Here is a 27,002-nt window from a genome sequence, read left to right as displayed (position 1 = left end):
GACTTGCAGCATCCAGAAACAATTAGGACCATATGAGGGATTGTGGAGGACCCTGAACAAACAGTATTTCTGCCTGTGGTGTAGGCTGCTGATCTCTGTGTTTCTGTGGTGGACCCCTACTTCCTCAAACATCAGAGAAACTGCTGAATCTCCAGGGGTTTGAGCTGAGTGATCCAGATTCTTGTGTGAGTTGGTCCATCAAACACAGTGGTGGTCTCTGATTCTGACTCTGGATCTCTATTTCCAAGACCACCATGGCTTCTCTGTTTGTCTTGTTCCTCTTGGTGGTGGACAGCTTTGTCGTCAGCGCCTCTACCATTGTCTCTCCAGCTTCTGACATTGACAAAACATCTAAGCTGCCGGACGAGAGCTCTTCAGACTGTCCTTCCTGTTCTCTGTCTCAACTCAAGAGGAACTCTTCAGTACTGGGAGGGCAGAACGACATGGTGGAGGCAGTGAAACGCCACATTCTCAACATGCTGCACCTCAGTGCCCGTCCCAACCTTACACAGCCCATCCCTCGAGCAGCGTTACTGAACGTCATCAAAAAACTGCATGTCGGCCATGTGACCAAAGATGGCAGTGTGGAGATCCAGGAGGAGGGCTACACCTCCAGGGCCTCAGCATCACCTGAACCTCCATCGGAAATCATCACATTTGCGAAATCAGGTGAGTAAACTTCACTCATGCAGAACTACAGATACTCAGGAACAAGTGCATAATTTCGGATTCCAAATTACTCACTGCAGCAGCACCTTCCTACTTCAGTGTAAATATCTCCATGTGACTGGAGGAAAGTGTCAATACACTGACATTCATGACAAGCATTAATATACAAGCAGTTCATCTCTGTTCATCACTGCTGGTTCAGTGGTTCCACTGATGTTCTGATGTCAATCTTCAATTACCCGTTCCTTTTTTTTTACCAACTATAGTTCATGAATTTGAATGTTGTTCTTGATTTAGATTCACATAGTTGTATCCTAGATGCATCTGAGTTGTATGAGTTGTCTAAGGTGTCTCTCAGGTTTATCTCATTTGTCTCCCTCGTGTGTCTCAGGTGTCAGCTCAACTACAAGTATAACTGCTCTGAAGTCAGGACAGTGAGTTGAGTCAGACTCCACCATGTTTTTATAAGCTGCAACAGAGACGCTGTCTTATCTGTTATCAGCTCATTCACAAAAATCTAAAAAGTTCAAAGTTTGTGTACAGATTTCCACAGTAGATACACAATCTATTGATGTCACTGACAGTGAACTCAAGGTTTCTCTGTTCACACTATGAAAAAGATCCAGACTCAGATCAGTGAAGCCTCATTCATCATTCATCCAGGTGTTTCATTCAATCATTATTTGGTCCTACCTCAAATCACCTGAACACACCTTAAAATGTATAATATTGTTATTAAGACTTTGAGATTTAAAGGAAGAGAACAACATTAAAGTTTTGCCTTGATCAAATCTGACATTTATTCACAGCTGACCTATCAGGTTGGTGACCTTTGACCCCTGTTCTCACGAAAGTGACAAGCTGATTACTGTTTAACACAAAAAGGTATTGTTAAACTAACAACAATGTTAAAGCCACATCCTGCACAGAAGTTTGTCAATGACATCATTGGTCTGTCATCAATCAGTCAGTCACTGTTTGAAGCATCCTTAGCTAAAATTAGCTTCTGTTTCAGAGGCTCAAAGAAAGGGCCCTCCCTCAGGGGGTTAGGGGACATACCGAGGCGTCTCAGGCCGTGAATAATATTATTCAGACAAATGTGGGCCTCAGTAATTATCCTGCAATAAGAGACAAAGACACAATCAGGGACAGGATGGGGTTTTTGGAAGCTGGAGGGCTGAAGGGGGTGGGTCAGTTTGGTGTGTGTGCCAGATGGGGGGGTTACTGACTGCCTCGTTAACAACATTCCCAGAAATCAGGCCTTGTCTTTTTTTAGTGTCTCTGCTCATGTCAAGTATATTTAGAGGCCGCGGCTCTTTTGAGTCTTTTGTAGTGAGTGACATTCAGTTTGTTCATTCATTCAGTTTGTTCAAATGAAAGGAAGACAAAAATGTGTGTGTGTGTGTGTGTGTGTGTGGCGGGGGGGTCAGTTCAGCATGATTACAGCCTTTTAAATGTTGATTTTTGTTGCTTTTGAGGGAAACATAACAGGATTAAACTAAAACTGTTGCTAATTCTTCCACATTCTTGCACTTTCTAATTGTTCTTCTGCTACAGGTGACTCTCCAAATATAGTGACCTTTGACCTTCTTAGGGAGGGTGGCAGCACTTCAGTGGTTGAACAGGCAAACATCTGGATCTTTGTGAAGAAATCAAAGGGAAACCGAGAAAAGGGCAAAGTGACACTGCGGCTGTTGCGATTTGATGTCGAGGATGATGAGGAAGAGTGTGTTTCTGAGAAAATGCTAGACACTCGTCGCAGTGGCTGGCACACCCTCGCTATTCCTCACAGCATTCAGACTCTGTTAGACAGCGGCAGCAATGTGCTCAGCCTACAGGTTTCCTGTCCATTGTGTGCCGAGGTCGGAGCTTCGCCAGTCCTGTCACCATCCAGAGATGAGGCAGCAGCAGGCAGAGATCAGTCTCACCGGCCATTCCTCATGATGATGATGCGAACCAGAGAGGAGACAATGCAGCACAGAATCAAACGAGGTCTGGAGTGTGAGGAGAAAATACACGTCTGCTGCAAACGACAGTTTTACGTTAACTTTAAAGACATTGGTTGGAGTGACTGGATTATTGCTCCATCAGGTTACCATGCCAATTACTGTGAGGGCGACTGTCCCAACCACTTGGCGAGCCTCAGTAGCTCCTCCCTCTCCTTCCACTCAATGGTGATTAATCATTATCGCATCAGAGGGTACAGCCCCTTTCAAAACATCAGGTCATGTTGCGTGCCTACAAGGCTGCGTGCCATGTCCATGTTGTACTACAACGAGGAGCAGAAAATCATCAAGAAAGATATCCAGAACATGATCGTGGAGGAGTGTGGCTGCTCGTGATTGCCAACAACCACACGACAAAGACTTCCTGCTGTCTGCAGGAGAAACGTAAAATCAGCACTTTTCACTAAAGATGAAGGATTTATGTTCAGTGATGTGTCGTATTGTTCTCAGGAGAGACTCCTCACAGTGGAGCAACCTGAGAGTCCTATGCAACGTTTCATGCAATGTCAAACTAGACCTGTTGGTCTATTGTTTATCTTTTTTTTTTTTTTTTGCTGTTTTCTATTGTTAGTCTATTGATAGAACATACTTACTCTCTTTGGTTTTAACTTGTCTTAAAATATGGTTAAGATACTTGAAAGAAATTAATAAGCCGGCTGCTTGACCCAAACATTATTATTATTATTATTATTATTATTATTATTAATAATAATAATAATAATAATAATAATAATAATAATAATAATAATAATAATAATAATAATAATTTTGATATTTGCAAAATAAAGCGCATTCCTGGAAGTTTTGCCTCAACTTCAAAGTTTAAGTTGAGAAGATTGGTTGCCATGACGATGAAGTTCTGAGAACTGAGTGAACAAACTGCATGTAGAGTTGCAAGTTGTGAATGAATGAGATGGAGCTATAGTAACAATGTTTAAAACAAATTTGACCTTAACTTTATTTCATTTATTTTCATTCTTGCTTGGCTTGATTTCATTAAAGAAACTCTTAATGTCCTCATATCACTGAACAGTGTTGACCTTTGTTGACCTTTGACTCAGACAGAGTCACAGTGGTATTTGCTGAGCATGTTTGTAAAGAGGTAATTAAGGTTCCTGCTGCTCAGAGGACTCATGATTGTTCCTTTGATATAACCATTAGCTCCACTGCCATCCAGACTGAGAGGCTCAGCCATGTTGGGTAGACTGCAGTTCGTCATGCGTCAGGCTCCGCCTTCTGATTGGCTGCTGTAACTGAGCCTGTGATGTTGGGACAGTTGAACCTTTGCAGAGTGAAGAGTAGATGTGCTGTAGACATAAATAGTGAAGCACTGTGAAATAAAACACTGTGGATACTCAACCAATCAGAGATTTAGCCACAACGTTCCCAAAGTTCCTGCACTATTGGAAAGTACTAACCTGGAGCAAGGAAGTTTTTGGGGTGAATTAATCTCCAGAACTTAATTTTTAACAGAGTTCTCCCAATCAGAAGAAAGTCCCTGTGGTTGAAATGTGGCTCTTAACTTCTGGGACCTTTGCCAATGTTGTCACTAAACTTTACTGTATTGGCAATTAACTAGTTCATGTTTTCTTTCTGGTACTAGGTATGGTTCTGTCCTTAGCCATCTTATGTTCTTCTGTCCACATGATTTTAATGTTAGTGAGCAAACATTTTAGAACTCAATGGTAAAACTGAAGTTATAAGATTTGCAACCAACTGTGCTGACTTGCCTCAATGTGAGTTCATTTCCTTGACCAAAAACACCACTATGCACCAGAATCCAGTTTTGGTCCAGGTACTTGTTTTGACAAACTAGTGAAGAGTATCCGGTTTTTCTTCAAATTCGGGTCACCCCTGTCTCCAACAGATTCCTTTGTCTTCTTTGGTCTCAACTACTGTAAAGCAGTTTGAGCCAGCTCATCAGTCAGAGCTCCCTCCACCAACTACATCTGCTTCAGACCACAGCTGCAATGATTCACACATCAACACTGGCTGTTTGTTACATTTCAAGTACGTTTTAAATTTCTACTTGAACTGCCTGCTCCAGATTTACAGGAAGGATTTATTAATCTGTTGCGTCTGTGCAGACTCAGGTTGGTGAACGGAGCCCCCCTCACTCCCAGAAAGATTTTAGGAGTCTTGATATCTGACATTTTTCTGTCTCTTATTCTCTCTGCCTGTTTCTAAACGGATGTGAGCTTGACTATAGTCCATCCCCACAAACACAGAGTTCACTACAGGTCAGATCAGTGTGTTCAGAGGACAGAGACAACTGATAACCAGGGAGGAAGAGACTGAGCAAACATTAGGGTTCATTCACCATCATCCACACGCTCTGATGCAACATCTGCTGGTCCCACTGGAGAGTCTGACTTCATACTGCACTGCTTTAGCCCAGAGCTCCCAGTAACCCCTCAGATTGAACCCAGTGTTCAGTGGCTGGTGTCATCACTGTGGGAACAAGTTATTTTTACAGGTGAGCTGTCTGTGATGAGGCCTATGCTGACGGAGGCTGATGGTGTCAGTGTGTATACAGACATTCAGAGGAACGTGACGAGGTGGAGGATCATTGTGTGAGTCAAAGTGAAAGATCTATTTTTTGTGTGTGGGCAGGCTGCGGGACACGTCAGCACTGTTAACCGAGGGAAGGCCTGATAACCTCAACACCACCTCCACCACAAACTGCTACTCCATCACTGAGGAGAGTCAGTGCTGCTTTTCAAATACTTTCACCCCCACAGCTTTCCTCTGCTGCTAAATCAGTTCAGAGTCAGTACTCATCACTAAACATTCAAGCCATTTTATTTACATCTGATCATCACGTTCCCACCTGGGTGAAATCCTTTTTCTCAAGAGGGCTTATTTAAAACCACATCAGACATATCAAACACAAACAAACCATACACATAAAAGTATTTAAATAGTACAAATATTCAAATTTGAATGTATCTAAATGAGGTAAAATGAGATTCTCTGAAAAAAAAATAATAAATGCAACATAAGAATAAGGCTGCAGATTTCAGGTCACATCCAACAGTCAGGTTACAGGTGGCTCATCAACACCTGATCATCACCTGTTTCACATACCTGCTTCTCATCATCTCATCAATTCAGAAAGGGTTACCCTAACCCAACCTTCTCCAGTTTAGTCCCTAGTTACCTGTGAAACATTACGAGTTAAACTGGTTTATGCCAGCAGACAAAGAAATCCACTAGTTGCAGCTTAAAGGACTTGTAGATTTACAGGAATCAATATAGAATTTCTTTGGATCTCAGATCAGGTTTATTTTCAGATGGTCAGGATCTTTTTTCTTACTTCAGCAGCGAGTCAATTTGTTCACACACCCACCAAGCAGAGTGACAGATGACTCATCTTCATCAGAAGGAGGGGGAGGAGAATTGAGCAGAAGGCTCCTTTAATCACAGGAAACATTTGAAACAATGAGAGAAAAACAACTACACACTACAAAAATCACACAATGTGTGATTTGAGACTTTGATATAATACACTGCAAAAACATACAAACACAAAACACAGAAATAGAAAGTCATATAAAAAACACAAACATACAGGGACAGTGCATCAGATTCAGGTCGCTGCCCTTCTGAGGAAGAACACACTCAGTCCTAATTAATCAGTGTGTGTGTGTGTGTGTGTGTGTGTGTGTGGTATTGTAATGGCATGAGTATTGTTTTCATGAATGGACTCTCTTATATAAAACAGTTGCAGCACCAACAGACTGAAGATTGACACAGATTGACTTTAGTTTTTATGGTTTCACAGTCAGAGAAAATAAGACACATCAGAAACCCGTTTTGTGGTCCACATTCTGTTCTGCACTGACCCGGGACCAGCTGCAGGGACTCCAGTGGCCGCTGAGAGGCGCCGCAGCACCGGAAGGATACAATCTGTAAAAAACAATCTATGTGATACTACAAAATAACAAATGTGGAGGTTTCAGTTTCCCACGACGGACCACTTAATTCATATTTATTTAGTCTCTCTTAACTGTAAAAAATCTAAACTACAACACAGCGTAAAACACTTCCGCTCTCTGCTAAGTCTTCAAAATAAAAGCACAAAGTATATATACTGTGGTGTCATCTTATAACCGGAACTTTAAGTGAAAATAGGTTACACGGTGTGTACTTCCGGTTCCGGTTTACTGGCGGTGTGTTGTTGTTGCCTTCCTGAGCCTTCCGGGTTTCTTTCTGGCTCTGTTGTCGTCCGATCCGGTTCCAGTCATCCTCAGCTCCTCTTCGGGTCTCTCTTCGTTTGTATCCGCTCATGTACCGTACTCCGGTCAGACCTCAGCGGAGCCCCGGAGCTCCGCGGCCGGCTGGAAGGTTTCCCTCCCCGGTCTGGTGTGCTGCCGGATCGCGCTCCCCGTACGGAGGCTCCGGATATCGTGGAGGTTCTCCCCGGGGCTGCCACGCGTACTCTCCGAGCTCACCGGTCTGTTCTCCAGGTTCTAACCGAGGCTGCTGGGACGGTTCTGCGGCAGGGTTCGGCGGCGGGCCCCGGGGCTTCGGAGGACAGATGCGACGGAGAGGAGACGGTTTCCGGCGGCCCCGGTCCTTCAGTCCCGGCTCTGCTCAGAACGTCCAGGTGAGATTTCAGGTGTTCTCGAGAGATGATCCGATTATGACGTCAGAGTTAGTCTGGGTAAAGTCTGGAATCACATTAGGTTCTGTTGATGAGGATCACTGAGCCAGACCGGAAGTGGAGCTGTTCGTCATCAACATTAGACAAACAAACGGACACTTTTTTTTAACCCTTTACAGGAAATTACGACAGCAGCAGCCCCATTCAGACATCACCAAGGCAACAGAGAACAAACAAACAAACACAACACAGATCTGTCTCCATATGAAAAGGACAACCTTAAATATAGCAGACAACACACTGAACAATACAGGACACACAAATAATTCTAATAAAATACTTAAAATGCATGACTTATTGCCCTATTGTGCATTAAAGAGCCTATATCGAACTGTCAGGAAAAACCTCTGGTACCATTCAGTCCACCATGTTGGTGGGATTTAAAGAACCGGTTCAAATAGCACGTGAGTAAGTAATATCAGGAAGATGGTGGTGACATCAAAGTTGGTCATGACTTGTGTTTGTCTTTTCAGTTGGGATCCTCTGATGCTCCAGTGGAGAAATATTTCAGTCCATCCATGATGCAAGATCCCTGGGCTGCCCTGCAACCAATCAGAGTGGCAGACGCTGCTGCAACCAGACGCACAACATGACAGGAAAAAAGAATTGACAATAGAGTATTTGCTGTAAACAAACAAACAGACATTTGTCCTGAAAGGAAACAACATCAGCAGAAAACAGACCTGAGGTCTTTTAACATCTCACCAGCAGTTTCAGGATCAGATTTCAGTGATTTCAGGGATCAATCACTTTGATTGATTTTTCTAGATGATGATAAACTGATCATTTTTAATGTTTTCTAACAGATTTTAATCTGAGTCAAATTTTTTGTGTATTTTACTTAGTTTGTTCAAAAAAAAACTTTGGTCAGAATTAAAATACTTTTTGACTTTTAAACTGGACTTTCTCCTTAATATTGTGTATTTTAATTTGAAAAGTGAAGAAAAGACTGATCAGAAATATTCAATGAAACGAAAGATTTAAAGCTGTTGTGTCCCATTGCCAGTGGGTTGTTGTGGAAACAGCAGATTGACAGCTACTCTACAACCTATTGACACAGAAATGACCTTATTTAGAAGGAAGTGTTATGATTGGCTGATACAGCCTGGCATTTGTTGACCTCACACATGGTGTTTGTTCTCTCTCACTGATTGGTTGGAAATAGAGACAGAAGCTTCACCTGTACTGGGTAAAGGAGGTGTTGGTCTGCGTCTATGCGTGTCTGTCTCTCTGACTGTCTGTCTGTTGTTGTGTGTGTGTGTTCTGCCTGCAGTAGCAGAATATTCACTTCCCAGAAACACCTGAGATCACAGCAGCTCCAGGCAGTCAAAGCAGAGACCACCTGAGACCAGATCTTCAGTGGTTTGTTTTCTGAGGTTTTGTTGAGAGTAGCTCCTCTGTTGTCTGATCTAAAGGTTGTGGGTCGTGACAGTAAATCGTGCTGAGTCTTCCAAATCACAAACTGAGGTCCAGTTTTGATGGACTTTTGAATGTGGACCTGACTCAGTGACAGAGTGACCTTTGACCTTTAGTGTCAGGATGTTCTGATCTTTTCTTAGCCTCTGTGTGTTAAGACTTCCTATTCACACACACTCATTGGTTGGTAAGGAGCCTTGTTGACGTAATAACATTGTGTGTGTATGTATCAAATCAAATCAAATCAGATTTATTTATGTAGCGCCAAATCATAACAAAGTTACATCAAGACACATCAAGACACATAGAGCAGGTCTAGACCAAACTCTCTATAAAATGATTTAAATCTACATATAAACATATGGGCAGTGACATCAGATGGAAACTTTTGTGTGAGCCTCAAGTTGTTGTTGAGTCTCCTGAGGGGACACTTCAGGAGCCAATGATCCAGAAAAACACAAACCTGAGTAAACTGTAGCATGAATAATAACCCCCCCACACCCAACCCCTCCCCCTGACAGAGGAGGAGGAGCCAAAAACCTCCCGCCGCTCTTCACCTTCTCTGTCAGTGTGAGTGAGGGTAAATGACTGAAAACAACTGTTACACTGTCTGTCTTTCTGTTGAGGCGTTCATCTGTTTTTTCATCTGATCTGATTTCTGAGTTTTTCTTAATCGGTCTGAGGTGATGACTGCTCAATAGTTTGGGAGCCGGCAGAAGATCAGAGAAGAGGACTTCAATCTGCAGCTGGATGGTAAAACTGAGAACATTTAACTCCACTGAAGATATGCTTGATTTAAACCTGTTTGTGGAGTCAGTTCAGTTCAGAGGAAACATCAAAACCTGCTGTGTTTTTCTCTTCGGTTTGTTCATATTCAGGATTTATCAGTTTAACTAAAGCAGATTATCAGGATAAACTGGAGCCTTGTAATCAGATTAACAGGTTTGTTGGATAGTGAAAACTGTAAATAAAATATTGATGGACTGGTTATGTTATTCCATTTACGTATTTACGTTACTCTTGTTTGTTTATTTTCAGGTTATAGTACTTTTTTGTTGGACTGGCCATTTTGGCATCTTGTTGGCAGACAGATGTCCTTTTCTTTGACTTTTTGACATCTCATCATTGGGCAGTTTGACGTCTCACCAACTGTCTTCTCAAAGATGGGAAAGATGGGGTGTCATACTGTTCTGAGCGTGCTCATTGTGTTTGTCCTGCCACTATGCGAGGACTTATTCTGTGAGGCGATGACCATGAACTCTGTCATCCTCCCTCAAGAGTCAGGAGGTGGAGCATCACAAGCCCTCTCCCACCTAAGGAGTAAGAGGAGCTGGGTCTGGAACCAGTTCTTTGTCCTAGAGGAGCACGCTGGGGATGAGCCGCTGTACGTGGGCAAGGTTGGTATGGACCAGCTGTTCATAAAGTGTTGACATCGTACAAAACCTGGAATTTAGACAAGGCCAGGACTCAAGACGAGACCATATAGGAGGTGTTGACACACAGTGAAAGACTGTGCTCTGTAACATTCTGGGAAATTACTAAACCACAGATTCAGTCTGACAGGTTAGGGTTAGTGTGTGTGTGTTCTAGTAGTCTTCAGATTATGCGGACAACAAGCTATTGGATTAGTTTAATATGTAGAATAAAAGTTGAATCTGATATTTTAATGTATTATTAATATCTTCAAGTTTATTGTTGTAGCATTGAATGTCTGTTGATGAGTAAAAGTCAGCTGATCCTCAAAGATATATTTTTTTAGATAGCTGTAAATGTAAAAATGAAAGTAAGATAAGATGTCTTGGTTGAAGTAATAGGGATTAAATTATTCGACTTGTGATTATGATGCAAGGCTTTCAGAATTTCTTGTAACCTTCTTCTCACTGATATTCTTATCAATGAATATCAGCCAAACCCAGATTGTGATGTGCAGATGACCACATGCACAGCTCCAGATGCTCTCAGAGTGACACTAGCACCTTTGCAGGCTTCTTGCTATAGCGCTATATTAACATTATCTATGAGAAAGAAGCTACATTTTAAAATATTGATTATTATTTCTTTAAATTTTAGTGAGTTGTTGATTCATTCTTTCTTTTAACAAAGGTAATATCTGTCATCATCAGTACACTTAGAGTTGGTGCACTGTCCCCATTAATCACGCAAGGATTTGTGCCAATTACAGAAATCTTACGTTAACCTCCACAATTTCATCAGTTCAAATGTTGTAAATTGTGCTTAAGCTAACTATTGGTCCCTACAAATTAAGAGTGAATGTCCCCGTTTGGCACATTTGTTATTGTCTGTCTTTATTATTATTTTCCTTAATTGTTCACTCTCAATAAACAGGTAATCTAGAGCTGCTCTCTTTGGAAAAAAACTTCTAATGTCTTTCAGTGGTCTAAATATTGTCCTCTGTGTTCAGCTCCACTCTGACGTGGATAAAGGTGACGGCCAGGTAAGGTACATCCTGAGTGGTGAAGGTGCAGTGTCCATCTTCACTATCGATGAGAACACAGGTGATATCCATGCCACCAAGAGGCTGGACCGGGAACAACAGGCGTACTACACCCTCAGAGCTCAAGCTCGAGACCGAAACACAGACTTACTCATCGAACCCGAGTCCTATTTTATCATCAAAGTCCAAGACATCAATGACAATGAGCCCACATTCCTCGATGGACCATACATCGGCAGAGTGGCTGAGATGTCTCCTGTCGGTGAGTCTGAAACTGAAACCGTCTGTCCTGGTGGCTCCTAAAGTTAAAATCAGTCCATACAAATTTACCTGTCTATAGGTTTACTATGTCAGTGTTTTTCTCATTAGGAACATCATGTTAAATAAAGGATAAAGTGCATCTACATGTCCAGGTGTGTTCAGGTGAGCCACGTTGTTCTGTCTCCATAGGTACATCCGTGGTGACAGTGGTGGCCACAGATCCTGATGATCCAACTTATGGAAACTCTGCCAGACTCGTTTACAGCATCATACAAGGTCAACAATACTTCTCTGTGGAGCCAAACACAGGTGAGAGAACATCTGAACTCACCTGAGTAGAAGAAATGAACACACTTTCCTGTGTGTGTGTGTCTCTGAGCTGTAGACCCTCAGTGTTGCCATGGTCTGCCAGTCACCTGACTCTCACTTGTCCTTCAGGTGTGGTGCGGACAGTTCAAGCTGATATGGACCGGGAGGTGCAGGACTGTTTCCTGTTGATTGTCCAGGCCAAAGACATGATTGGCCAGATGGGAGGTCTGTCAGGAACCACCTCAGTTACAGTGATGCTGACTGATGTCAATGACAATCCTCCGCGTTTCCCCCACAGTAAGTCTGACCTTTGACCTATTCAGAGTCAGTGTACCTTTTCTCTACATGTAGTTGTTTTTGTATCTGTCCCCAACAGAGAGTTACCAGTTCAGTGTTCCAGAGTCTACACTGGTCTCACGTGTTGTTGCTAAGATCAAAGCTCTGGATCTAGATCTTGGTCCAAATGCTGAGATGGACTACAGAATCCTGGACAAGGATGGACTGGGAAACTTCAGGATCCTCACTGATCCAAATACACAGGAAGGATTGATCATCCTTCAAAAAGTAAGTAAGGACTGGAAAGGCTGAAGAGGTTTCAGACCTTGATCTCTTTCCAGACCAATCTTTGCCACTGGTGTCTCTGCAACAATCAATGATTTTTTAGGAGAAGAAAATGGGTTCTCCTCAGCGTCTCTCCTGAAGAATGATGTTGTGGTAAACACCAACAACTCAGAAACTTTTCCTCTTCTTTCTAGACTCTGGATTTTGAGACCAAGCCCAACTACACTTTTCGTGTCGAAGCATCCAATCATAATGTAGACATGCGTTTCCTGTCCATGGGTCCATTCGTTGACGTGGCAACAGTGCGTCTGTTGGTGCAAAATGTGGATGAACCTCCAGTTTTCTTGTCCCCTGTCAGTCATATGGTGATCTCTGAGGCAGCGGCAGTTGGATCTCATGTAGGTATTGTTTCAGCTCAAGACCCCGACAACACCAAGAGTCCTGTCAGGTAGGACAGAGAGAGACAGACTGTCTGTGCATGTTATCTGTCTGCATCTCTTCCTGTCTGTAACTCTTCCTGTTTGTGCCTCCAGGTATTCCATAGACAGGAAGTCCGATGTGGACTGTTACTTTAAGATTGACAATCGCTCTGGTGTCATCACAACAAATCAACCTCTGGACCGAGAGATTGTTGCTTTTCACAATATCACCGTCCTCGCTTCAGAGAGCCGTAAATCTTATATTGATAAAGTGTTGTGTTGTTTTATTATGACAGTAAAAGACATCCTTGACATTTGTCTGTCAGTTAATGTCTCTCAGGTGGGAAAAGCTGTTGTTCTGGTCTCTTTGATGGATGTCAATGACAACGCTCCCAACTTCACCATAGAATATCAAATGTTCGTCTGTGAGAACTCCAAACCTGGACAGGTGAAGTTCACCTGGGGGGCAGGGTTGAGGATCTGACTGAGGATCCATAGTGAGGCATTAATGATGCATGGGCTATTGGTAAAAAACTATCTTGACCTTTAAAATCTTGACAGTAACCCTAACCCATCCATCAGGGTCCAGGTGTCCAACAGATAAGTCCAGAATCCAAAAACTGAAGCCAGGATCCAGTTGCTACAGCAGTTGATGTGGCCCCGAATCTCTCCATTACTGCTGTGATAAACCCCCTGACCGCTGAAATCTGCTGTAATCTGTCTAAGCTTCAGTAAAAACTCCCTTCACAGCCCTATAATCTGATCACATGACATCAGACAGCTCATGTGATCACATGATCATTGATCAGTGGTCAAATCAACTGTCTGTGGAATGTTGTGATCAGCAGACAAGTTCTGGGAATCGTCCTCTGATTGTCTGTTTAACCTTTGACCTTCAGCTCATTCAGACTGTCAGTGCTGTGGACAGAGATGAACCAGAGAACGGGCATCACCTCTTTTTCTCTCTGACCACTGAGGCTTCTGAGAAACTCAATTTCACACTGAGAGACAACCAAGGTACATCCCACCTTAACTGACATTTTTGAATTCACTGTTTTGTTCATTCCACATTGTTGGTCGAAACTGTCCCTTCAACTTCAATCAAAATCAGAGCTATGTCATGTTATTGAAATTATCTCAACACTCAACTTTATTTAAAAAAAAAGGAGAGGTCAGAGAGGAAACAGTTAATTCTTCTTCTGGTTGTCTGCCTGAAAGCTTATAGAAAGTCCAGTTTACAGTGATTGCATTAACAATTATAGTAAGAAAATGTATAAACCATTTATATGAGTAGAGGAAGATCTGAGTCCTATGATCCTCTCAGGTCAAGTGAGTCCACCAGGGCCTTTTACCTGCTGACCTCATACATGTGTTTCCTCCGTCTCTTCCCAGACAACACAGCATCCATCCTCACTCAGCATGGTAGTTTCCTGCAGCGGGATCAGTTGGTTCACTCGCTGACAGTGGTGATTTCAGACAGTGGCAGTCCATCTCTCAGCAGCACCAACACACTGTCCATCACCGTGTGTGACTGTGACCTAAATGGACACCGACGCTTCTGCAGCCAAACAGCTCTGCCACTGCTATTGGTCAGATTGAGCTCTCGCACTGCCGCCGCCATCCTCACCTGTATCTTCACAGTGCTTGGTATTACCTGAGACTTGGCAGCAACTCCTGATAGTCATGACAGCAACTACATAGTGTTACCAAGCAAACATGTGCAGTCACTCATTTCTTTACTTCAATTCTCGGCTCCATGCTGAAAGTTTATGACAACTGTATCTCAGGAAAACCTCCAGGAAACATTCAACTGGGCCCATGAACTCATTAAGTTTTAGTGGTCAAAGGTTATTGTCATCACACAAAATCATGTTAGGAGACCACTTGTCTTCTAGACTGGATACTGGATGTGAAAAGATGTCTTGCCATTAATTAACACAAACATTCTGGATTGCAGCTGAACCACTACTGAAAAAACCTAAGATGTTTTGACTAATTATATCTACTTTCCCATCCAAACATCCATCCATCTTCAACTGCTTATCCGAGTCGGGTTGTGGGGGTAACAGCTTGAAAAAAAAAGCAGTCCAGGTGTGATCATCTGCATGTCAATGGCCTGTTTGAAGAGCTTCAGTCAAGCTTTAGAGTCCATCACAGAAACAGCTCTGACAAAAGTTACCAATGACATTCTGATGGCTTCAGACAATGGATAGGCCTCCATACTGTCCTGTTAGATATTAGTTCTGCTTCTGACACCACAGACCATAATATTCTATTGTAAAGCCTGAAACATGAAATGAAATCAGAGGAGATGTACTGAGTCAGTTCAAATCATACTCATCAGACAGATATCACTTTGTTCATGTTAATAATGAATCGTCCTCACACACTTAAGTTGTTCTCAGACAATCCTTTTCACCCTTTATATGCTTCACTTAGCCAGTATTATCTGGAAGCACAGCATCAGTTTTCATTGTTATGCAGATGATACTCAGTTCTACTCGTCGATAAAGCAGAGTGAAGCTAAGTCTCACAGACATAAAGACCTGGATGACTTCTGACCTCAGACAAACTGAAGTCATTGTTTTGGCCGGGACAGGAACCAGAAAAACAGATCATATTTCTCCTGTGAGCTTCTCTTCATCGGCTCCCAGTAAAGGTCAGAACAGAATTTCCTGAATGAGCGAACTCATCAGATCTCAGAGAGCTCAGAGTTTCTGATGGTCCCAGGAGGACACTTCGAGATCTTTGAGCTATCTGGCTCCTCTTCTGTTGAACCAACTCCCAGCATTGGTCCAGGGTTTCAGTTGTCAAGGTCAGGCTTAAAACCTTTCACTATGACAAAGCCTACAGTTAATTGTTAACCCCCCCAGTTTGATTCTGTCTGAAATTTTCTGCCACTTACAGTTAGCTTAAATATCACTTTCACCACATGCTCATGGAGGGATTTGTTGGGTCTCTTTAAATAAATCTATAAATAGTTTTAATCTGGACCTGCTCTATATGAAGTGCCTTGATGTAAATCTGTCATGATTTAGCACAATATAAATAAATTACATTTGCTTTCAGATATTTGCACAGCTGTTCGACCAGTCACTACTTTGCAGAACTCATTTGAAGAGAACTCTGTGACTAAAGCATTAGTTCAGTCTTTAACTTTATACTCACATTATGGGTCATTAAACTCTGTCCTCTCCCTTCTCTTCAGGTGCTGTTACTGTGGTAACAGTCACCATCAGACACAGGAGGACGGCGCCTCTGACAAACGATAGCCAAGAAGTTTGCGAGAACATAGTCTGTTATGATGATGAAGGTGGAGGAGAGGAGGACACAGAGGCTTTCGACATGTTCACTCTGAGACAGCTGAACCAAACCTGCCAAGACTATGACAGCCGCCCATCAGAGCTCCCCAAAGTAGCAGAATCCAGCATGGACAAAAACCAGCTTTTCCATGAGTTCATCAAGAACAAGCTGCAGGAGGCAGACCTGGATCTGACAGCACCCTCTTGTGACTCTCTCCATACCTATGCGTTTGAAGGCAGCGGCTCGAGTGCAGAGTCACTCAGCCCACTGAACTCATCGGAATCGCTAGAGTCTGAGCAGAACTATGACTTCATGAGAGGGTGGGGGCAAAGGTTCAGGAGGCTTGCAAATCTCTATGGAAACCGGGAAGTGGATGGGGTCTTCAGTCTGAATCACCCACTACTCTGACTGGACTAAATTGGATCTGGATAAGGACCATCTGAATTAGGATTACATGTAGATGAGGACCAGAGATCAGCCTCTATCCAGTAATTCAGAGGTGCCACTGCCCTGCCTGCATTTCTGTGGTACAACAGATCCTAATTCAGATTAGAGGCTCCTCTCTGAAGTTGGCCATGTTTGTTGTCCAGTCAGAAACCAGATAACAAAGCCAGGAGAGTCTCACAGCTCTCACACCAATCATACTACGTCAAACAATACTTATCCGGTTTTGTTTATAGTTTCAACTGGTTCATCTGGTTTATTTAGTGGTTCTGGTGGTTCACTGAAGGGGCAGATTATGAAAATGATAGTGTTTAGTTACTGTTCTATGTTGTATATACATTTCCTTATAATGTCGATTTTCCACCTCGTGCATGATGTGCAATAATATCCTGGTCTTTGTGAACCTGATATGTGAAACTTGATGTAACCTCCAACCCACACACATACACATACACAATTTAAGTTAAAATAAAAATACACATGCATTTATGTTTTATATAAAATAAAGAGTAAAGCATATTAGTCTAATTTATAATTTAACCTACCAGCTCCCTAACACCTAATTCGCATGTCAAATAAATTCCAATTTTAGAGCTCTTTATTTTCATTATTGTGTTACTGCATATCCATCTGTCCTTTAAATGTATTTTCTCATAAATTCATAATATTTTCATCAAAATCCAGATTGTAGTCCAATCCAGTTTTCCCTTGGTCCTGTTCCTGTAAGCTCATCATCCTCCTGCTGTTTGTAGACATGAGTCAGAGCCCTGTCCTTTATTAACGCTGAGATGTGATTTGATTTATTTAAAAAAAAAACAAAAAAAAACTTTCAGTAAATCAGGTGGTCATCTCCTTGTGCCGTTAGCATACACGCTACATGGCTAAAATTGATTGATCTGTTACCGTCAGTCCTGTTCTGTGAATATCACGGAGTTAACAGGGGGCTAAGGGGAGTTGTCAGGGATCAAACAGGGGCAAACAAACATACAAACAATAACAAGACAGACAACGAAATATCAGTCAACAATATTAACATTAAACAACCACATACAATCCCATTTCCCTGTGTGACGTGTCTGTTTGTTCTCAGTTGTCCCATTTCGTCATGATCACAAAAAGTTCGATGATGATGCAATTAGACTTAATACACTTCAAGACACAGTTAGGTTAACAATAAAAACACAAACCAAAGTGCTTCAATAATCAAAACATTTTCTTCCCCCTGCTCAAACAAACAGTGAAGGAGCTCAGAACTGATTGATGTTTACGGTTCAAATGTATTGATACCAAAGTATGTATCTTGTCCTGGATTTGGACTATTCTGGTCTGCAAAGTGAAGTCGACGCTGAATGATGCTCCATTTAGAGGGAAACAGTGGAGGTGGGCACATCCACCGTTCATTTAACGACGCGGTAACACCCTCCTTCTGACTTTCAGCCTTTAGGTCAATTTCCAGTCCAGCAGTTCCCCCTCCTCCTGCAGGTGTCGCTGAATTATCAGAGATCGACCCACATATTAAACTTTTATTTTGACGGTCGTGTCTGCCCCGGATGTTTCTGGCGCTATTTCCGGGACCTGGTCTCTGAGGTGGCTCACGGACCGGGAGCACTCCGTCTTCAAAAGGAGTTTCTTTGACTACCGGTCTCACCGTGATGAGGGTCCCTGTGGGTCCTTGCGGGTCTCTGCTGGTCTGTCTGATCCTGCTGGGCTCTACACCCCTCCGCCTGCATGCTTGGGAGGCGGACTTGGAGCTGTTCGATCTGGTGGAGGAGATCCCGCAGACCTTCTATCAGTTCCTGTCCGTGGACCAGGTCTGTGCTAACAACTAACAGTCTCCAAGGCAACTGCACAGCACCTAGCTGGCTGCTCAGCGGAAGCGCTAACGTGGACCAGTCGTCCATTTCCGGTTCTTAGCAGCTATTGTGACGTGTGGTCTCAGGTGTTGATGTTTACGTGCTGCAGGTGAATCAAACCACCGGTGGACTCACAGTAGGAGTCCTGCATGAAATCACTGTTTATTGCAAAAGTTTAACGTTTCCATCGCCATAAACTCAGTGACCAACCAGAGCTGTTCTCCACCAGCTGACGCTCAGAAATATTAAAAGATCAGTCTAATAAAACAGGTTCACTCCGTTCTCCTTTAGTTTAGATTTGGTCCTATATAACAAAAACTGTTAGGGGATGGGAGCGGCCATCAGAAGACGCCTGGTGTTTACTTTGAAATCCAGGACTCACAGGAAATAAGCGAGAAATTAAGGTGAGCAGGTCAACTTGTCAACACCTGTGTGTCCCCCAGGACGCCTCAGCAGCAGAGATAAAGAAGGCATACCGCCGTCTGTCCCTCACGCTGCATCCTGATAAGAACAAAGACGAAGATGCTGAAACTCAATTCAGACAGGTGAGACAACTGGGCTGTGGTGGGTCAGTGCTGCTGTCCAATCAAATTTGCTCATTTCATCATCATTTATTTTGTCTTCAGCTTGTTTCCATCTATGAAGTCCTGAAGGATGAGGACCGACGACGCAGGTGAGTCTCACCACAGAGTTAGCACTGAGCCAATCACATCACAGTGAGGAGAAAGGAACACAAAGAATGCTACATTAGGTTAAAAATGAGTAAAATCAGGTGTTGATCCAGAACAGGGAAGCATGACATTTAAGGTGAAAAGAGAAAAAAAAAAGAGTCAGAGACACGCTAATGTTGTGGGAATAAATAAAAATCCAAACAGGAATGTTTGACTAATCCCTGGTTACTCCATGTTTCCTCCCATCGCCCAAAGACATCCTGTTTGGGTTCATTGGTGACTCTAAATTTTCCGTAGGTCTGAGTGGTTGTTGGTCTCTGTCTTTGTGATGGAGGGAGACCCTGCCCCTTGAGTGAGTGAAAATGGGCTGCATCTCAAATCCCAGAAAAGGGAAAAAGTGAATCTCTTTGTTGATTAATTGTTAGCATAATGACGGCACAGGAAAGCGTTTTTTTTTTTTTTTTTTTTTTTTTTTTTTGGACTAAACTTCGGCAGGAGTTTTCTCTTTCCATATCATCACAGTGATTGCAGGAGCCACATCAGAAAGAACCAGGTGGTGGCTTTAATTCAGGTTTTCAGCATGTGTACAGAGAGGTTTGTGTCTCTTCTACACAGATATGATGACATCCTGGTGAACGGGCTTCCTGATTGGCGGCAGCCGGTCTTCTACTATAGACGAGTGAGGAAGATGAGTAACTCTGAGCTCGGATTCCTCCTCTTCCTCATCCTCACTGTGGGGCATTATGCTGTCATCTGGTCCATCTACCTGGAGAAACAGCTGGTGAGAGAGCCAATGCGAGCAGGACTGGTACAGACAGCCAATTAGGGCAGACCAAGTCATGTGACATGATGGTGATTTATTTCCTGTATTTACAGGACGAGCTCCTGAGTAAGAAGAAAAAAGAGAAGAAGAAGAAGATGAGCTCCAGGCCTGCAGAGGAGCTCAGGTGTATCCAGGAACGGACTGACAGGTAAAACAATGGCATCATCTTCACTGTCACCTCATCTGTGGATTGTTTGTTATTATTGTTCATTTCTTTTAGGATTCAGGACCGCCCTCATTGGCAGGACATCCTCCCTCTGAAGCTGAGTATCTGGCTCTACCTGTCTGTCAAGAACCTGCCCCATACCATCCAGGTAGATAAAGAATCAGACCCCCATATTGTTGGAGTTGCCGTCCTGGTTCTGGTCTCAGTCCTTGTCTCTGTGTTTCAGGAGGTAAAGCAGTACTATGAGGACTACCAGCTGATGAAGCAGCAGCAGCAGAGACAGAAAGCTGAAGCTGAACAGGAAACAGTGACCAGTAAATATTTTTCCTCCAAAGCTGCCGTAGTTCCTCCACCTTAACTGAACCTGCTGATAGATGATCTCTCAATCTCTCTCTCTATTTTTCTCTGTCTCTCAGGAGAGAAGAGGCCAAAGCTCAAGAAGCCAAAGGTTGAGTTTCCAGTTTACAAGCCGTCTTCGGTGACCCTGAGGTACCCGAGCCATGACCAGACATTATCCATTGAGGACATTGAAGACCAGATGGACAACTGGTTGCAGGACCGAAGAGCACACAGAAAGAAGGTGTGACGTCCCCATTGTTAGTCTGCTGCCTGTAATGGACCAGTAAACCACAGGTGTAATGTGTCTCTGTGTCCTCAGATTGCTGATTGGACGGAGGATGAGCTTAGCCTCCTTAGTAGGTTGATGGTTAAATTCCCAGGAGGAACTCCAGGTCGGTGGGAGAAGATTGCTCATGAGCTGGGACGATCAGTGGCTGATGTAAGTGTATTTGGGTGTTTTTTAGGTGTGTGTGTGTTGGGTTCAGTCTGGTCTTTCAAAGTTGGTGCAGGTTTGGTTCTTCGCTGGTGGTCTGCCTTCCTTGTCCAGAATGATGTGAGCCTCTTTGGAACTGAAACCACAGCGATAAACCTCTAATATTAATTGTGGACAGTCCAGCTCCTCTTATGGTTCAAGTTCTGCTTATTGAAGTGGCTGAGTTTGTATGTAGTCAGTGTCCATCCCTGGTCCATCATGGACAAGTTTGGACCTTTCTGGGTACAGGATGAACTGGTCTTGATTTAATTTTGAACTATTTATTTAAAACCTGAGATCAACAAGGAGTATTTTCCTCAACAGGTGACAACTAAAGTCAAGCAGGTGAAAGACAATGTGAGCAACTCCTCGGGTGAGTTCTGCTCTCAGTATCAGGATCAACTGTAATTGGTTCTACTGGTGCTAATTCAATATCAGGTTCCACTGGTTTTACAAAGTAGTTGACTTTGTTCTTATGTCAGGTCTTGTGAAGTTGTCGGAGCTTAAGGGCCCTCCTCTTCCTGGGAGATCATCTGCTGTTGCTGACAGTGTGGTGACTCAAAGGGTGGGTGAGGCCTGTGAGGACGAAGAGGAAAGGGAAGGAGAGCAAGCAGTTCCAGCAATTCGCCGGAGGAACAGGAAGTCTCCTGGAGCAGCAGGTAAAGGAGGAGAGCTGAAGGTCAGAGGTCGTCGCCAAAGGGATTTTGACCCAGCGGTGGTGGAGGAGGAGGACGAGGAGGAGGAGCCGTCACCACCTCAGGAAACCAGGGAGAAGGTAGATCCCCCTGCCTGGACTCAGAACCAGCAGAAACTGTTGGAACTCGCTCTACAACAGTTTCCCAGAGGAACTGCAGAACGCTGGGACCGCATTGCCAAGGTGGTTCCTGGAAAGACCAAGGTGAGGACTCTAAATATACCTGTTTACCTGTCTTTCCACTTGTCTAGTTGTCTGTCTCCCTGTTTATCTTTCTGTCCATCTGCCTGACTATGAGCTGGATAATGAACTGCTTAATTAAAGCTTCAGAGGTCAAGAACTGGACAGCAGTCAGGACCTGAACCACTGAAGTTTTTAAAGTTTGTTATTTAACATCTTGTGGTGGAGATGGTTAGGGTTAGGGTTACAGTGATGTCTAGTGCCCATCTAGCAAGAAGAATCCTCTGACAAGAAGAATCTTCTGACAGAAGACCTCACAAACAGAGACACCTTTCTACCAGAAGAACCGTCTGACAAGAATCTTCTGACAGAAGAACCCACAAACAGAGAGACCTCTCTACCAGAAGAACCATCTGACAGAAAGATTTCTCTACCAGAACCCTTTGACAGAAGAAAACTGGCAGAAAGACCACTCTACCAGGAGAATCCTCTGAAAGAACAACACTCTGACAGAGGAACCCTCTTACAGAAATCTCTGACAGCAACCAGCTTTGGTGGCAAATCTGAATCCTGCAGCAGATTTCTTTGATCTAAAGGAGTCCAGACTTCCCCCAGCGCCAGGACCAGTCCTCCTCAGGGGAGGAACTGTATGAGGTCACATGATAATTAGAAATCAGTCAGAGTTAGACTTTTTTAACAGATTGATTATTCATTGATTGGTAACATTGAGCTTGCTCTTTTCAGGAGGAGTGTATGATTCGTTATAAGATGTTGGCTGAGCTTGTTCAGAAGAGGAAACAGGGCAAGATCTGATTCAGCCTCCTGATTTGACCTGTGACCTCCTACCAGATGGCCTGTCTGGAGTGTTCTCTCTGTTTTGTGGAACGGCCTCTTGATTGGACAAATTCATAGTATTTTGGTGTATGATGAGGCCTCTCACCTGCTCAGGTCTGTTTTTAAAGTCCAGGTGTCAAAGGAAGTAGATAACAGTCTGAAGCCACCTCAACTCTGACTTCTGACCTCACTGCTTCATGTGCCTTAGCTCAATTCAGCATGCTGTCAATCGGCTTCTGTTTAACTGATGAATAAAATTATTTATTATCTCCTGTAGTTGGTTCATTCATTTTTCAACATGGTCATATGTGTTTGTGGTGTTGGGGGGTGGCGGTGACTGTGATCACAGTATCAATCATTTGGTTTTTGTTTTTTTTACTGAAAATGTTGTTTAAGGCTCATTAGAAAACAAGAAAAAACAAAGGATACAAACTGAAAATGGGTATATTACTATCCTATTCTATTATAAAGCTGAACCCGGACTGTTTATAAAGCTTGGAACCATGAGATAATCTGCTCTCTATGGTACTGTACCAGGTGCCAGTGTATAGGATAAAACCTGTGAAATAGTTTACGGGAAACTTTTGCATGTTGATCAGCTTCAGCGTCAAAGCATGTACTTTTAGTGGTTGCAGGTTAAATTCAATATTTTTTTCTTTTTATTTGGAAAAGCAAATATTTACTGTTTCATTTAAAATTTTTCTTTTTTTACTCTTAAAGAAAATGACAGTTTTACTATATGATAATATTCATCTCCATTACGTTTGTTATGTTTAGATGAATGGATGGATTTCTTCCCAGAATTCTGTGATAACCCAACAGTCCCAGAAAATGTGGAAGTGATTGGTTCCATTAGTGCCAGACAGTGGCCAACAAAAATCACCATTACCCTGATGTCTTTTCTGAATGGGTATGATAAAATATCTCAATATTCTTGCAACAAAACCCATGCCATATGTTTGACCCTGTTGATTTCAACTGTAGCTGGCACACTCTGTCCCAACTCTCCACCTCCACTGCCTTTTCTTCTTTTCCCCACTTCTCTATATATATTGTACTGTCTTGTTTTGATTTTTGCATGCCATTGTACAGTCTGGATATAATTTTGTTGCAAGACTGGGACTTAAGCTGTGATAAAACTGCCTGCAGGAAACCTGAGTTTATTTTCACTAAGGCTTCATTTATGTGTTGATTAAAATAGCTTCTAACTTGTAGATACCTTTAAAAATCCCCTTTTCCCAACCCTTGTAGCTTTTGCAGACCTTCAAATCTCTGGAGTGCCCCCTTGTGGAGAAAAGAGTAATAGGTGGTTAAAGCCTTTGGGATCCATCTCTTAAATCTGTCGTTGTTCTTGTTTGGTTCAAAATCCGAATTGTAGGCACACCACCTTGGGATTTTAGTTTTTTAAGTTTTACTACTTCCTGCCAGGATTTTAAGAAGATGTCAGGCATGTGATCCTCTGAAATCATAAGGTCATCTTGCAAGTTCTTATCTGTTAGTAGGGCGGCTACTGGTGTTCCTTTCGCCCTTGTACCTTCTATATCTTTCCAGCCTGCAGTGTATATTGGTGAGAGTATACAAAAGAATGGTCTCAATTGGGCTGCATGATAATGCGCTCTTAGGCAGGGAAGCCCATCCCACCCCTTTCTTATTTCAATTGCAAAGTTCTTTGTTTAATCCTGGCCTTTTTCCATCTTTGTGTGTCTGATTTTATCTTTGAATTTAGGGGTCCATCGTTGAGATCAAGCATTGTTGAAAGATCCTTCGGCAGATGCATCCCAGATACTTAATGAACTCTGTATCCCATTTCCAATTATATAACTTCTTAATCTCCAATGATGGGTCATAGTTAAAGGTTAAGATTAGTAATATTGATTTTTTTTAACCAGACAATACATTGTATTCCTTTAACATTTTCGTCAATTTTCGGAGTGTCTGTGTCGGTTATGCTATGCTAAGTGTAGATCATCTGCAAGAAAATTCAATATTTAACTCTAGTTAATAATACACCTTCACTGTTGAGGCACCGACCCACCAAAAGTATTTGATCATTATATCGGTTTTTTAGTAACTGATGTGTTTTTATAAAGTTTTATTTGTCATTCCAAATCAAAAATTTGTTGATTTGGTTAGCGATGGGACGATGGGATTACGTCCTTTTGACGTGAGCAGGAAACACTCTGTTTATAAATAAACAACAGCAAAAAATGGATAAGTGACTGAAAGTAAACCGCCGCATTTCTGGAATGAAAACAGTCAAATCCATAAAAATAAATATATTTTCCTATGGTTAAATTTATACGACAGGAAGTGACGTTAAACTCTGCCTCCACATCCGGGTCCCTGCGAGTGGGTGGAGTTGTCAGTTAGCATGACTATTAGCATGCAACAGATACCGGGAGCTGAACCTGCAAAATAAAGTTCACGTCGCAGCTTCCGTAAGTTAACGACACGCATTTTTGGGTTAGGGTTCGGTTTAAAAAAGCCGCTTTAATAACTATAGAGTTTACGTCAGGAACGTTAGAGGGGCTGAATGCTGTCACACGGTGACACTTTTAGCTTCCAGAACTAACAAGCTAATAGCTAAAGTTTGAAGAGCGGGTGTAAAAACGGACGAATATAAAGATGACTGATTTATTGGGGGGTCAAAACAAAACTGTTTACTGTAAAGGGGAGGGGGGTCGTCATGGGGGATCACAAGTAAAGCTGTGTGTTGAGGCTCGGGTCGTTTCTTATTAAGGTTAATGGTCTCTGTGTGCGTCCTCAGGTGTGATGCCGTCATGTCGGTGCAGGTGGTTCTGCAGCAGAGGATCGGCGCTGCCCAGGAGCTGCTGCAGCGGGCCCAGCAGTTGTGTCCTGGGGTGGAGGGTCACCAGAAGCTCTGTGGTAAACTACGTGCTGAGCTGCGCTTCCTGCGGCGCGTGGAGGCTGGAGAACTGCAGGTCAAAGAGTCTCACCTGCACAGCACCAACCTGACTCACTTGACAGCTATCGTTGAGTCAGCTGAGAACCTGGAAGACGTGGTGGCTCTGCTGCATGTCTTCACCTACCAGGATGCCTGCGGTGCCCGCCAAACTCTGGTGGTGGACGTGGTGGCCAATGGAGGACACACCTGGGTGAAGGCAGTTGGCAGAAAGGCAGAGGCTCTGCACAACATCTGGCAGGGTCGGGGTCAGTATGGGGACAAGAGCATCATCAGCCAGGCGGAGGATTTCCTTCAGGCCAGTCGCCAGCAGCCTGTTCACTACCGGCACCCCCACATTGTGTTTGCTTTTTACAACGGTGTCTCCTGCCCTATGGCCAACTGCCTCAGGGACATGGGTGTGGCCGTCCGTGGGGATATAATTGCTGTCAACTCTCTGGTGACAGACAGAGGAAGCGATGAAGAGGATGAGGTAACTGGGGAGAGGGAGATGGCAGAAGATGAAGTGGATGCGTCTGAGCTCACCCGGGTGGACCGCGACACTGTGGTGGCCAGCTTGGCTTTTCCAACCCAGTTGCAGGTAGAAGAGTGTGAACGGGTGAACTTGGACATCACCACACTCATCACGTACGTGTCATCGTTGAGTCATGGCCGCTGTCACTTCACCTTCAGGGAGCATGTGTTGACGGAGCAGGCCGCCCAGGAGCGCCGCGTACAGGTGCTGCCACAGCTTGACGCCTTCATGGCAGGTAAGGAGTTGTTTGCCTGCCGTGCTGCAGTCTCTGACTTCCAGCTGATCCTGGACACACTTGGAGGTCCGGGGGAGAAGGAGCGCGCACAGAAGCTACTGAGCCGCCTCCACCTGATGGATGACCAACCATCAGAGCGAACACTACGACTCACACCAAGTGCCAAGGTCAACCAGCGCTCACTCACAATCTTCGGCACCGGAGACTCGCTGAAAGCTGTTACCATGACAGCAAACAGTCGATTTGTTAGGGCAGCAGCCAATCAAGGCGTGCGATACAGTGTGTTCATCCACCAGCCACGAGCTCTGACAGAGGGCAAGGAGTGGAGGGCCACACCCATCTGAGACAGATGGGAGTCTGAAGCCTCAGACAGTTCATTATGAAATTGTGTTAATCTTATTAATCATTTCAGAATCTATATTCACTGATCAATAAAGCATCACATCACTTGCTGTTCCTGTGTCATTTGTTTCAGGAAGTAGCATTGTGACAGGTCAATGGTGTATGGTGGGGAGGGCGGGGGGAGTCACCTGGTCACAGCTGACAAACAACAGCTCTGTGCTGGAGAGTTTGGTCTAAGAGAATCAGAAAACATCCTGTACTGAAACCACTGGACCTGGACCGCTTCAGAGGAAATGATAAATGTCCACGTTTCCAACAAACACACCGTGTGATTTGTATGCAGTGAGATTCTTCCTGGTCCAGGTTTGATGAATGGTTGTGTTCACAGTTATCATACTATCGTTATTATTGTGGCAGGTGTTATAAATAATGAAAGTGTCAACTGAT

The 27,002-nt window shown here is 43.4% G+C and overlaps 5 protein-coding genes across 6 annotated transcripts; all 5 read left to right on the top strand.

Moving 5' to 3' along the window:
- The first annotated feature begins 254 nt into the window (after positions 1-254).
- inhbab (inhibin subunit beta Ab) lies at positions 255-3,011 on the top strand. Its single transcript, XM_029525721.1, has 2 exons — positions 255-669; positions 2,227-3,011. The coding sequence occupies exons 1-2, from the start codon at positions 255-257 to the stop codon at positions 3,009-3,011; spliced, it is 1,200 nt and encodes a 399-aa protein (XP_029381581.1).
- Positions 3,012-6,823: 3,812 nt separating this feature from the next.
- On the top strand, positions 6,824-8,238 carry mplkip (M-phase specific PLK1 interacting protein). The gene is made up of 2 exons (XM_029524421.1): positions 6,824-7,284; positions 7,815-8,238. Exons 1-2 carry the CDS (start codon positions 6,964-6,966, stop codon positions 7,932-7,934), a joined length of 441 nt encoding a protein of 146 aa, XP_029380281.1. The 5' UTR covers positions 6,824-6,963; the 3' UTR covers positions 7,935-8,238.
- Positions 8,239-9,895: 1,657 nt separating this feature from the next.
- LOC115057352 (cadherin-7-like) lies at positions 9,896-16,494 on the top strand. 2 transcript variants are annotated; one of them, XM_029524419.1, is made up of 11 exons: positions 9,896-10,154; positions 11,180-11,474; positions 11,663-11,782; positions 11,912-12,079; positions 12,159-12,346; positions 12,538-12,791; positions 12,877-13,013; positions 13,089-13,210; positions 13,662-13,779; positions 14,155-14,409; positions 15,971-16,494. In XM_029524419.1, the coding sequence occupies exons 1-11, from the start codon at positions 9,921-9,923 to the stop codon at positions 16,471-16,473; spliced, it is 2,394 nt and encodes a 797-aa protein (XP_029380279.1). In that variant the 5' UTR covers positions 9,896-9,920; the 3' UTR covers positions 16,474-16,494. The 2 variants fall into 2 exon arrangements, with proteins under 2 accessions (XP_029380279.1, XP_029380280.1); XM_029524420.1 differs by lacking the exon at positions 15,971-16,494 and having other exon boundaries at positions 11,912-12,083; positions 12,163-12,346; positions 14,155-15,416.
- A 1,574-nt stretch (positions 16,495-18,068) lies between these two features.
- dnajc1 (DnaJ (Hsp40) homolog, subfamily C, member 1) lies at positions 18,069-22,817 on the top strand. The gene is made up of 12 exons (XM_029524968.1): positions 18,069-18,320; positions 18,806-18,907; positions 18,989-19,035; positions 19,649-19,814; positions 19,910-20,004; positions 20,077-20,170; positions 20,249-20,336; positions 20,439-20,602; positions 20,681-20,800; positions 21,158-21,206; positions 21,316-21,731; positions 22,452-22,817. Exons 1-12 carry the CDS (start codon positions 18,162-18,164, stop codon positions 22,518-22,520), a joined length of 1,569 nt encoding a protein of 522 aa, XP_029380828.1. The 5' UTR covers positions 18,069-18,161; the 3' UTR covers positions 22,521-22,817.
- A 2,067-nt stretch (positions 22,818-24,884) lies between these two features.
- Positions 24,885-26,665, top strand: c17h7orf25 (chromosome 17 C7orf25 homolog). Its single transcript, XM_029525386.1, has 2 exons — positions 24,885-24,979; positions 25,309-26,665. Exon 2 carries the CDS (start codon positions 25,322-25,324, stop codon positions 26,555-26,557), a length of 1,236 nt encoding a protein of 411 aa, XP_029381246.1. The 5' UTR covers positions 24,885-24,979; positions 25,309-25,321; the 3' UTR covers positions 26,558-26,665.
- Positions 26,666-27,002: the final 337 nt, after the last annotated feature.

The sequence above is a fragment of the Echeneis naucrates genome, chromosome 17, assembly GCF_900963305.1.
Source record: "Echeneis naucrates chromosome 17, fEcheNa1.1, whole genome shotgun sequence".
Classification (NCBI taxonomy): Eukaryota; Metazoa; Chordata; class Actinopteri; order Carangiformes; family Echeneidae; genus Echeneis; species Echeneis naucrates.
This window is presented reverse-complemented; position numbering and strand designations above follow the sequence as displayed.